This window comes from Scyliorhinus torazame, chromosome 15 (assembly GCF_047496885.1).
Source record: "Scyliorhinus torazame isolate Kashiwa2021f chromosome 15, sScyTor2.1, whole genome shotgun sequence".
NCBI classification, from domain to species: Eukaryota; Metazoa; Chordata; class Chondrichthyes; order Carcharhiniformes; family Scyliorhinidae; genus Scyliorhinus; species Scyliorhinus torazame.
This window is the reverse complement of record NC_092721.1, coordinates 200,794,094-200,805,547: the sequence shown is the minus strand read 5'-3', so window position 1 is coordinate 200,805,547 and position 11,454 is coordinate 200,794,094. Positions and strand designations below refer to the sequence as shown.

The 11,454-nt window shown below is 47.3% G+C and overlaps 1 protein-coding gene across 1 annotated transcript in view; it reads left to right on the top strand.

Annotated features, from left to right (window-relative positions):
• Nucleotides 1–990: 990 nt before the first annotated feature.
• map6a (microtubule-associated protein 6a) overlaps nt 991–11,454 on the top strand; it is an 86,016-nt gene continuing 75,552 nt past the window's right edge. Inside the window, exon 1 of the mRNA XM_072477429.1 lies at nt 991–1,779. Coding sequence (XP_072333530.1) covers nt 1,576–1,779 — 204 coding nt within the window. The 5' untranslated portion in view covers nt 991–1,575. The remainder of the gene's footprint in view (nt 1,780–11,454) is intronic.

The following is an 11,454-nucleotide window of genomic DNA, read 5'->3' as shown; positions in this document are numbered from 1 at the left end:
GCGTGGGTTTCCTCCGGGTGCTCCAGTTTCCTCCCACAAGTCCCGAAACATGTTCTATTAGGTGAATTGGACATTCTGAATTCTCCCTCTGTGTACTTGAACAGGCGCCGGAATGTGGCGACTAGGGACTTTTCACAATAACTTAATTGCAGTGTTAATGTAAGCCTACTTGTAACAATAAAGATTATTATTATTATGTATTTACCGACTTACATGTGAATATGCAATTCACGTCAATGATTTGTTATGGTCCCGAGTTCCATATTCCATAGGCTGGAGAAGCTGGGATTCTTCTCCTTGGATCAGAGAAGGTTAAGGGGTAATTGAATAGAAGTGTTCAAAATTGTGATGCATTTTAATAGAGAGAATTGGGGAGGAACTGTTTCCGGTGGCAGGAGGTTCTGCAACCAGTGGACATCGATTGAAGATACTTGGTAAATAATTGAACCAGAAAGGAAATGAGAATTTTTATACCAGGATGATGAAAGAAGATGCAATCATAAATTTCTCAAGACAGTTGCATATAAACTTGAAAATATATTTTCCCCAACATTCGGGGGGAGAAATCTGTGTGTGAATTGCATTGATGGAATAACACTTTTAAAGAGCTAAGTCAGGATCAATGGGTCGAATGGCCTTGCTCGATGTTGGATGATTCTAGGTTTCAATAATTTGACACCATCAAATGCTAGGGATTAAAAAAACGGAATATGCTGGGCGTGCACAGCAGGTGTGTGAATAAGGACGAGTTCCCAATGTTGCATCTCTATCCTATTAACTATGAAGGTTGCACCTGCTTTCAGGCACTGACTGTATGTTTCCAGTCTGTTCTGTGTTAATCCAATTGTTTTTTCTTTTAAAGGGAGAGCCGCGTTTTATTATGAGATCCTTAGCTGTTGTGATGACTCGAGGGCACACTGGGCAGCAAACAGTTAAAGGGCGTGTCTCTCTCTCTTTCTCTTTCTCTTCCTCTCGTCCCTTCCCCCTCTCTCCATCTCTGCAGCCACACAGCGTGTGCTGGCGGCGGGGAGGATAAAAGGTTTTCTTTGGCTCCAATTCCCCGTCGAACATCCTGAGATCGAGGATGTTGGAACCAGAGAGGGTGGGGTCCTCGCGAGTGGACATGCCTCTTTCTACCTCTGCAGGCGACGACTCCCAAACCGCCCTTTGAGCGATTTCCTCCAGGCTACAGAGCTGTCTTGTAGATGGAAAACATTTCACGGCAAAGAGATTGAGCAAAGTCAATAATATTTCTAACAATTGCAGGACGTTGGAGGTGTTTTGGTGGGTTGGAGAGCGAGAGGGAAGGTTTCAGAACCTTGGATAGCAGGGCGGAGGCGCGAGGGAGGTTTCAGAACCGGGTACAGCGAGCCGGAGGGGCGGGGAGGGGGGTGTTCAGCACCTTGGACAGCGAGGCAGAGGAACGAGGGGGGTTTCAGCACCTTGGATAACAGGGCGGAGGAGCGAGAGGGAGTGTCAGCACCTTGGACAGCGAGGCAGAGGAACGAGGGGGGTTTCAGCACCTTGGATAACAGGGCGGAGGAGCGAGGGGGAGTTTCAGCACCCTGGACAGAGATGGCTTGGCCGTGCATCAGCCGGGCGTGTTGCATTGCTCGCTTCTGGAACCAGCTGGACAAGGCTGACATTGCCGTGCCTCTGGTTTTCACTAAATATTCCGAGGTCACCGATGGGGCTACTCCCCACCATCAATTCCGAGCCCCAGGCATCGACGTACAGCCTTCCGGGGGCGACCAGGATTCTGTTGCCAAGACGACCGAGGTACCATTTCTAAAATATGTTTTTTTAAATTAAATAAACAAGATGCATACATTTATATATTAAAATGCAATCTTTAACGGGTTCGCGTCGTTTTACTAGGCGCTGCGGTTGATATTCCTGCCTAGATCCTTGCAGGGCTAAAGTTAGCATCATATTTTACACGGGATTAATTCCTGACTCGGATTGTGTGTTCCAGCATTCTGTGTAACACTTTGCTGCACAATATAATGCCCCCGAGAATGCCCTTCATCTGCTGGCTGTGCTCCTCCATCTCCACGGGCACGTAGTCTGCAGGCAGCAGATGTGGTTCCCTCTCTAACTGCTCGCCACCCCTCCCTCCTCCCTCCCTTGATGTCGTGTCCTTTCAAGTACTTTTCGCTGTTTACTCCACCCTGGCGTTCTTTTCATTGTGGATGCGCGACCCAGTGACCCCCTTCCTTTCCACTAAAATAGCTTTTAATATTCATTCAATGCAAAACGGCGCAGCCGGTGGAGGAGGGTCGTCAGACCGAAACTGAATTAAAAACTGGGCCAATGTAAACATGAATAATATATGCAGAGAGATGAATAGATAGATAGATAGATTGGTAGATAGATAGATAGACAGATAGATAGATAGATAGACAGATAGATAGATAGCTCTAATTAATCGGAGAAATGTTGTCCATCTTTTTCAATTATATAGGTGTCAATAAATTAATTCGGTACAAATTAATTTCAAAATAAGTTAAAAGTGAAGTTTGACCAAAGACCGCTTCTAAAACAGTCACACACTTAATCATCTCAACAGAATTTATGTGGGAATGTAGTATGATGGTGTCTGGCACAAACATGACAGACTCTATAGCCTGGGTTCCCTTCCAGAAATGGTTTTTCAAGAAACCAGCGACTTTGCAGAGTGACCACCCAATAAGAGATTTTTTAAAAAGCAGACACACAAATACACAAGTAGATAGAATCAAGCACACATCCTGTTACTGTTCCAGCAGTCCTGACTCTCTACCACCCCCCCCCCCCCCCACTCCACTCCTTCTTGACCTCTCACACCCATTAAACCAGATGAATACTTCATTGTATAAAGCCCAGGGACCCCTCATTTTGTTTCAGATCAAAATCCCGCATCCCTTGTTTGACCAAGACCCTCTTAAGCTGCGTCATACCACCTGATGTGCAGCGCCTCTATGCAGAGCCACGGTACAGTCTGTAAAGCAAAGCTTTCAGCTGCACTGCAGTCAAGGCAAGGATCTTTTCAGCTAGAATCAGATTCCCGTATCTGATTTATTATTGACATGCATGCAATCCTAATGGGATAATCTGATCTTCTTTGTTATTCCCCCTCATTAGGGTTGGGTGATCATTTGTTGAAACAGCAAGTACTAAAATACAGCATTTTTTAAAAACTTGCCTTCAACATTATGGTTTGGATTGCAGTGAGAGTTAGTGATCTCCTATCTCTATCCCTTTGCACCAGAAAAAAAACCTCATACGTTTTAGACAATTTTTAAATAATCTTTATTCATGTCACAAGTGGGCACACATTAACACTTCAATGAAGTTACTGTGAAAATCCCCGAGTCGCCACACTCCAGCGCCTGTTCGGGTAAACTGAGGGAGAATTCAGAATGTCCAATTCACCTAACAGGAACGTCTTTCGGGACTTGTGGGAGGAAACCGGAGGAAATCCACGCAGACACAGGGAGAACGTGCAGACTCCGCACAGACAGTGACCTAAGCCGGAATCGAACATGGGTCCCTGGTGTTGTGAAGCGACAGTGCTAACCACTGTGCTACCATGCGACCCATGCTACCTTTTTGCACCAAATCAATAGTCGTTGGTTGTGGTTCAGCCGACATCTCTGTCACCTCTGAGTCAGCAGGGCTGAGTCCCATCCCAACAACTTAAACACAGAAATCTAAGCAGACACTCTCAGTGCAGTATGGAGGGAGGGTGGCACTGTTGGTGGTGGTGCCATTCAGATGAGACATTAAACTGAGGCTTTGCCTTCCCTCTCAGTTGGGCATGAACAATGTGGTGACATTACTTTGAAGAAGAGCAGGAGAGTTCTCCCAATGTCTACGCTCAACCAACATCAGGTGATCTGATCATTATCATAGTGCTGTTTGTAAAAGGTTGCAGTGCACAAATCATCTGCAAACTTGCCAATGCTCCTTCGACAACCTTCCAAACCTGTGACCTCTACCACCCAGAAGGACAAGGGCAGCAGACACATGGGAACACCACCACCTGGAGGTTCCCCTCCAAGCCACACTTCACCCCGACTTGGAAATATATCGGCCATTCCTTCGCTGTCACTGGATTGAAACTCTGAAACTCCCTCCCTAACAGCACTGTGGGTGTACCTACACCACAGGGACTGCAGCAGTTCAGCAAGGCAGCTCACCACTCCTTCTCAAGGGCAATTAGGGATGGGCAATAAATGCTGGCCTAACCAGAGACACCCAGTCCCCTGAATGTATATTTTAAAATTCCTACATTGCAATATTTCAGAAGCACTTGATTGGCTGTAAAGTGATGTGCAATGTCCTGAAATTGTGAAAGGCACCAAGTTTTTTTCCCTAAAAAGCTTGGGTTGTGTTTTGAAGAGAGAGTGAGCCAACCAACACCCAGCTTGACTATTGGTGCATTATAGATCCATTAGGGTTGGGGGGACAATTTCTGGTGGTGAATATGAGGAGAATTTCGAGAAAAGAAATACAATACTGAACAGGAACTGAAAAGATTTGCATTCATATAGCACCTTTCATAACCAGAGCATGTCCCAATGTGACTTGGAGCCAATGAAACAGATCTGAAGTGTTATTGTTTTAAGGTAGGAAATGCAGCAGCCAATTTGTGCACAGCAAGCTCCCATAAACAGGGTGTGTTTTTAGCGATGTTGATTGAAGGATAAATATTAATAAGGGCAACAGGGAGAACTCCCCTGCACTGCTTTGATATAATGCCATATGATCTTTTAGATGCCCTTGAGAGGGCATATGGGGCCTTGGTTTAATGTCTCATCCAAAAGTTAGCACCTCCTACTCTACTTCAGTATCAGCCTAGATTTCTGTGCTCAGATTCTGGAGTAAGACCTCAATCCACAACCTTTTGACTTAGAAAGACGGATGCGACTGACCTGTGGCTGGCACACCTACTGGGGGTGCAGTTATTGAATTGTTTTTCAAATATATTCATGATACACTGACATGGATGTAGGGAATTTCATGCTTCCTGGAATGCTACTCTGGCATCAGATTCAATCATTCCATTATGACAGAGGGGGAGGGAGCAGCAATTTCAAACATGGCCTCAGGACCAATCCAGAACCGCCAGTCCATTCTGAAACAATGCTGAAGCTTCCTGAGCTCTGATGTCTCCCACACCCATCCAAAGCACAGGTCCTGCTGACAGAACCACCCCGCTGTACCCTCCGAACTGACACTCCTCTGTTCATCCGAGCTTATGGCATGAAATGTTCTGCTTCTTTGCTGCTCTTTAGGCAAGCAAACCAGATGTTTCCAGATACTAGGAAGCTAAGTCACGAGAAAAGGTGAGGATCAAACTTATTCATGCAGATAAAAAGACTTTGTGGGAAACTAGTTAAAGTTCTTAGGACAATGAAGGAAGGAGCTTGCATTTGTAAAGCACCTTTCAGAATTTCAGGATGTCTTGAAATGATTTCCCACCAGTAAAGTACTCTTTCAAGTGTAGTCACTGTGGCAATATAAGAGGCACAACAGCCAAATTGCAGCAATGAAGCAATGGCCAGATCATCTGTTTTTGTGTTGTTGGTTGAAGGATAAGCATTGGTCAGGACACCGGGAGAACTCTCCCCTCTTCTCTTCAAAATAGTGCCACAGGATCTTTTTCATTTACCCGAGAGGGCAGACAGCACTTTGGTTCAATTTCTCATCCAAAATACGTCACTTCCAATAATGCAGCACTCCCTCAGTACTAGAACATAGAACAGTACAGCACAGTACAGGCCCTTCAGCCCACGATGTGCTGACCATTTATCCGAATCTAGGATCAACCTCCCAGGTACTGTCCTGGAACGTCAGTGGAGGCTTTGTGCTGGAGTCTCTGGGGTGGGGCTCACAGCCACAATCATCTGAAAGACAGACAAGAGCACTTCCCACTGAGAAATACACAAAGCTGATACTGTAAAGAGGATCGCCAAAGTTGCTAGTGTGCCAATGGTATGATGAAAATTTCAGTTGCTGTATCATGGAAACAAAATCATGAAATCCATTCTGTGTCCAGTCATTCTTGTTATGTATTCATAGTGTTTTTAGCAGCCTTGAGGCTGAACAGGGGCACTTTAAGCGAATGCTGGTATGATGTTATCGGAGGCCAACTGCACAGGCAGATGGGCAGTCTAACATCGCAGCCTGCAGCATTAACATCTTCTCAATAAAGCTCCATGTTTTGGTTGGAGCTCCAAGGCACTGCAGACTGAATCTTGAATCCAGCACATTAATACCACCGATGAGATAGGCAAACAGAGTTTGTCGGCACCCGGAGATAGAGGGGGCGGTTCTCCAATATTGGGCCTAAGGGGCGCGAACCGGACCCGGTTCACACCGCTCCAGCCTTCTTACGCGGTGCCAAATGGGTGCCGCGCCAACCTGCGCATTCTGCGGGGGACTTATTTTGCGCGCCGTCCCCGACCAACGTGGGGTCGATGTTCAGAGGCTGGCCGCGCCACAAAGTCGGCCCAAGGGGGGAGAGGCCGGCCCGCTGATCGGTGGGTCCCAAGCGTGGGCCAGACACCATTGGAGGTCCCCCCAGTGAAGGAGCCCCTCTCCCCCCCACCCACAGGCCGCCCCCGACCATTTCCGCAGAGTCCCCGCCGGCAGCGACCAGGGGTGAACGGCGCCAGCGGGACTCTGTCGTATCGGAGCGTCTGCTCGGCCCATCCGGGCCGGAGAATCGTCGGCCAAAGCGGCCCACGGCCGGGCCAAATGCGCCGGCACAAATGCCGCCGATTCTCCGCACCTCGGAGAAGCACGCGCCGGCGTCGTGGAGCAGTTGCGGCGCTTCTCCGTCCCGGAGTGGGGCTCGGAGAATCGCACCCAGAATAAATAATTGAAATCGTCACCACGTGAAAGCCAGCAACTGGGGAGCCAAACAATGGCTGCAGCCATCAGGGGAACAGAACAATCTGAAGGAAATTACCTTGGAGAGAAGCCCATCATGTACACCACCCAAAACAAACTCAGTAGCCGTGTGCAGCAAGTACCCTGCAACAACAACTGTAGAGTTGGGGGTGTTGCAAAGCACAAAGAGAAACAGGCCGAGCTCAGGTTGTGCCTTGTTTTGGGGAGGAAGGAAGCAAGATAGGGTGTAAATCTTGTGGCACATTGTGTACAAGCAAGTCATTCCATGGAGAAAAATAGTGGGAGTTTTTTGCACTGTGGGACCATTTGATGAGAATACAGAGATACAGAGCAATGGAGCTTGTGTAAAGAACAATTCAACAATTTTGTTCAAGTGAACAAGATAGCAGCAGATATAAAGCTTCAACATTCCTGAGCGTAATGGGAGGAAACCCTTAACCTCCTTAGGAGTCTGGTACAGCCGGATGGCCAGGCACAAAAGCATATGAAAAAGTAGTGGAAATTTTGCAGGGCCAATATTTACCAAAGCCTTTCATCATCCCAGAAAGCTTTAGGTTTCTTGAGCAGAACCACAAAGTAGGTGAATCAATTACACAGTTAGTAGCTACCCTGAAATGTCTGGCCGAATACTGTGAATTCGGGGATGTGTTAAATGATAATATCAGAGATAGTTTAGCCTGTGGTTGAAGGAGCGAAACTATTCAAAAGCGGTTATTAATCGAAAGCAATCTGTCCTTAAAGAAAGCTTTGGAAGTTGCTGTGCCCATGGAACTAGCAGCTAAATAAGCTCAATGGTTGAGTTCAAGCACAAGAATTCACAAGATGTCGGCTAAAACCCAAACGCAAACACAGACTCGCACTTGCCAATGGGCACTTAGCAGCAGATTGTTGGTGCAACGACATCATGTCCAGAAATTGTGGCAGAAAAGGCCATATTGCACCTGCTTGTTGGAAAAAGGAACAAGTTTCAGGAAAAGAGTTGCAGGAAGCAAGAGCCAAATAAGACAAATGGCAAGCTGAATCAAGAAAAAAGTGTCTACTTGGTACAAAAAGGCTGTGAGAAGGAACTCGATTCAGAATCCGAAGACTGAACCATCAATAAATGTGCTAGCTATTGCTGGTACAACAATCCAATATTGGGTCGCTCCATTACTGGACGGTCAGCCGGTGAAGATGGAGGTGGACACTGGGGCTGCTGTCTCACTGGTGCCAGCCACTATTTATCAAGAGAAGTTCTGACAAATTGCTCTGGTATGCTCAAAGATAGTGTTAAAAACCTACTCTGGAGTAGTGATTCCATTGAGGGGCTGCATTGATGTAAAGGTGCAATTAAATGGACAAACGGCAGATTGTCAAAGGAAGTTATCAGACATTAATGGGAAGAACTTGGCTGGAAAAGATCAGATTAAATTTGCCCACGGTAAATCTCATGACAGATCCCAAATCAGGTCTACCCAAATCTTGAAGAATTGTGCCATTGTCTTTTACGGTGAGCTGGGAAGCATGAAGGATATCCCAGTACAGCTGAAGATCAAAGAAGAAAGTCAAGCGAAATGCTTAAAGGCTAAGTCAGTGCCATATGCAATCAGACCTAAAGTAGAGGCAGAATTAGGATGGCTGGTCAGAATGGGAGTCTTTGAACCCATTAATATGGGTGATTGGGCTACGCCGATTATACCGATGATAAAAAAAAATGGATCTGTATGCATTCGTGGTGATTTTAACATCACTATTAATCCTGTACTGTGGGAAGAGCAGTACCCTGTACCTCTGATTGATGGCCTAATCGCTGGGTTGGCTGGAGGACAATAGTTCAGTGAAATCAACCTCAGTCAAGTGTATCTTTAAATGAACATGGATCAGGATTCACAACAGTTCTTGACGATTGTGACACACAAAGGGATATTTTGATACAAAAGATTACCATTGGGCATCACTTCAGCACCACGTTGTTGCAACGAGTTTTGGACAAAATCTTAAGTGGTTTAGATGGAGTCCATGTTACCTGCATGATGTTGTAGTTGCTGGGAAGAATGGAGAAGAACATCTCTGCAATCTAGATGTCACACACCAGAGATTAGAAGATTATGGACTAAGAGTCCAAAAAGACAAATGTGAATTTTCCAATCTTCAATTGAATATCTGGGTCATGTTTTCGTCACCAAGGGACACTGCGTAAGTTGTCTTCAATGTCAAAGCCATTAATTACTGAAGCACCCGCACCTCAATATATCAACCAACCTTGATCTTTCGTAGCCTCACTAAATTACTTGCACAATCTACTGTGCCAAAATAGAAAGTGGAATGGGGGGATTGATGTAAGAGAGCATCCGTGCAAACCAAAGATAATAATAATAATTGCATATTGTCACACGTAGGCTTCAATGAAGTTGCTGTGAAAAACCCCTAGTCGCCACATTCCGGCGCATGTTCGGGGAGGCCAGTGTGGGAATTGAACCCGCGCTGCTGGCATTGTTCTGCTTTACAAGCCAGCTGTTTAGCCCACTGTGCTAAACCAGCCCCTATGCGTGACTCAAATCAGAAGTCTTGACATATTTTGAACTAAATTTACCCCTGCACCAGGCATGCAGCACATCACCTTAAGGGGTTGGGGTGGTGGTTTCCCACATAATGGCCACAGGTGAAGAGAGGCCGATAGCCTTCGCCTTGAGGACCTTGAGTAAAACTGAAAATTTTGGGCAGCACGGTAGCACAAGTGGATAGCACTGTGGCTTCTCAGCGCCAGGGTCCCAGGTTCAATTCCCCGCTGGGTCACTGTCTGTGCAGAGTCTGCGTGGGTTTTCTCCGGGTGCTCCGGTTTACGCCAAAGACGTGCAGGTTAGGTGGATTGGCCATGATAAATTGTCCTTAGTGAGGGGTTATTGGGTTACGGAGATAGGGTGGAAGTGAGAGCTTAAGTGGGTCGGTGCAGACTCGATGGTCCAAATGGCCTCCTTCTACACTGTATGTTCCATGTTCTGAAAGCAATTATGTGCAGATATACGAAGAAGCCTGAGGAATCATTTGTGGACTAAAACGGTTTTACCAATCTCTCTCTGGGAGGAAATTTGATTTTTGGACCTCAAACCCTTTTCCCCCTTTTCACCCCCCCCCTCCCTCATGATGAACAGCTCCTCAAACACGGTCACAAACATCCCCCACCTCTCCTCAAACCCCCCTGAAGAGCCCCTTAACTCATACTTTATCTTCTCTAATCGCAGGAAGTCGTACAGGTCACCCAACCAAGCCGCTACCCCCGGTGGCGATGCCGACCGCCACTCCAGCAAAATTCGCCGCCGTACAATCAAAGAGGCGAAGGCCACAACATCGGCCTTCCTCCTCTCCTTGAGCTCCGGCTTCTCTGAAACCCCAAATATCGCCACCAAAGGGTCCGGGTCCACTCCCTCCTCCACTATCCTGACTAAGACCACGAACACTCCCGCCCAGAATCTTCCCAATTTTTTGCAACCCCAAAATATGTGCGCACGATTCACTGGACCCCGCCCACGCCTCTCACACTCATCTGCTACCCCCTGAAAGAACCCACTCATTCTCACCCGAGTCATATGCACCCTGTGCACCACCCTAAACTGTATCAAGCTCATCCTTGCACAAGAGGAGGTCCCGTTTACCCCATGCAGTGCCTCACTCCATGCTCCCCAATTGATCTCCCCTCCCAACTCCGCTTCATATTTCTCCTTGATCTTTACCATCCACTCGCCTCCCTGCTCCCCCAGCCACTTATATATATGCCCAGTTTTTCCCTCCCCTTCCACATCCGGAAGCAGCAGTCGCTCCAGCAGGGTGTATCCCGGCAACCTAGGGAACCCCTTCCAGGCCTTTCGCGCAAAGTCCCGAACCTGCAGACACCTGAACTCACTCCCCGTCGGCAACTCTCCCCTCTCCCTTAGAGGCTGGTTCAGCACAGGGCTAAATAGCTGGATTTTAAAGCAGACCAAGGCAGGCCAGCAGCATGGGTTCAATTCCTGTACCAGCCTCCCTGAACAGGCGCCGGAATGTGGCGACTAGGGGCTTTTCACAGTAACTTCATTTGAAGCCTACTTGTGACAATCAGCGATTTTCATATCATTTTTCATTTTCATTTTTCATTTTTCTCAGTTCCTCCAGACTGGCGAACCCTTCCTCCAAATACAGATCTCTCACCTTGACCAGCCGCACTTCCTTCCACCTCCTGCATACACTATCTCTCCCCCCAGCTCAAACCCATGATTCTTGCACAGTGGCGTTAGCACCGGCACCCCTTCCACCCTAAAATGCCTCCTCAGCTGATTCCATATCTTCACCGTGGACTGCACCACTGGGCTCCCTGAATACCTACTCGGAGCCATTGGCAACGCTGCCATCACCATATCCCTCATTAGATTCCTCCTCCATCCTAACCCACTCTACCCCTTGTCCTTCCCACCATCATCGCACCTAGTCCATATTCGCCGCCCAATAATAATGAAGCAAGTTCGGCAAAGCCAACCCCCCCCCGCTGCCTCTGCCTCTGTAGCAGGGTCCTCCCCACCCTCGGCACCTTCCCCACCGATA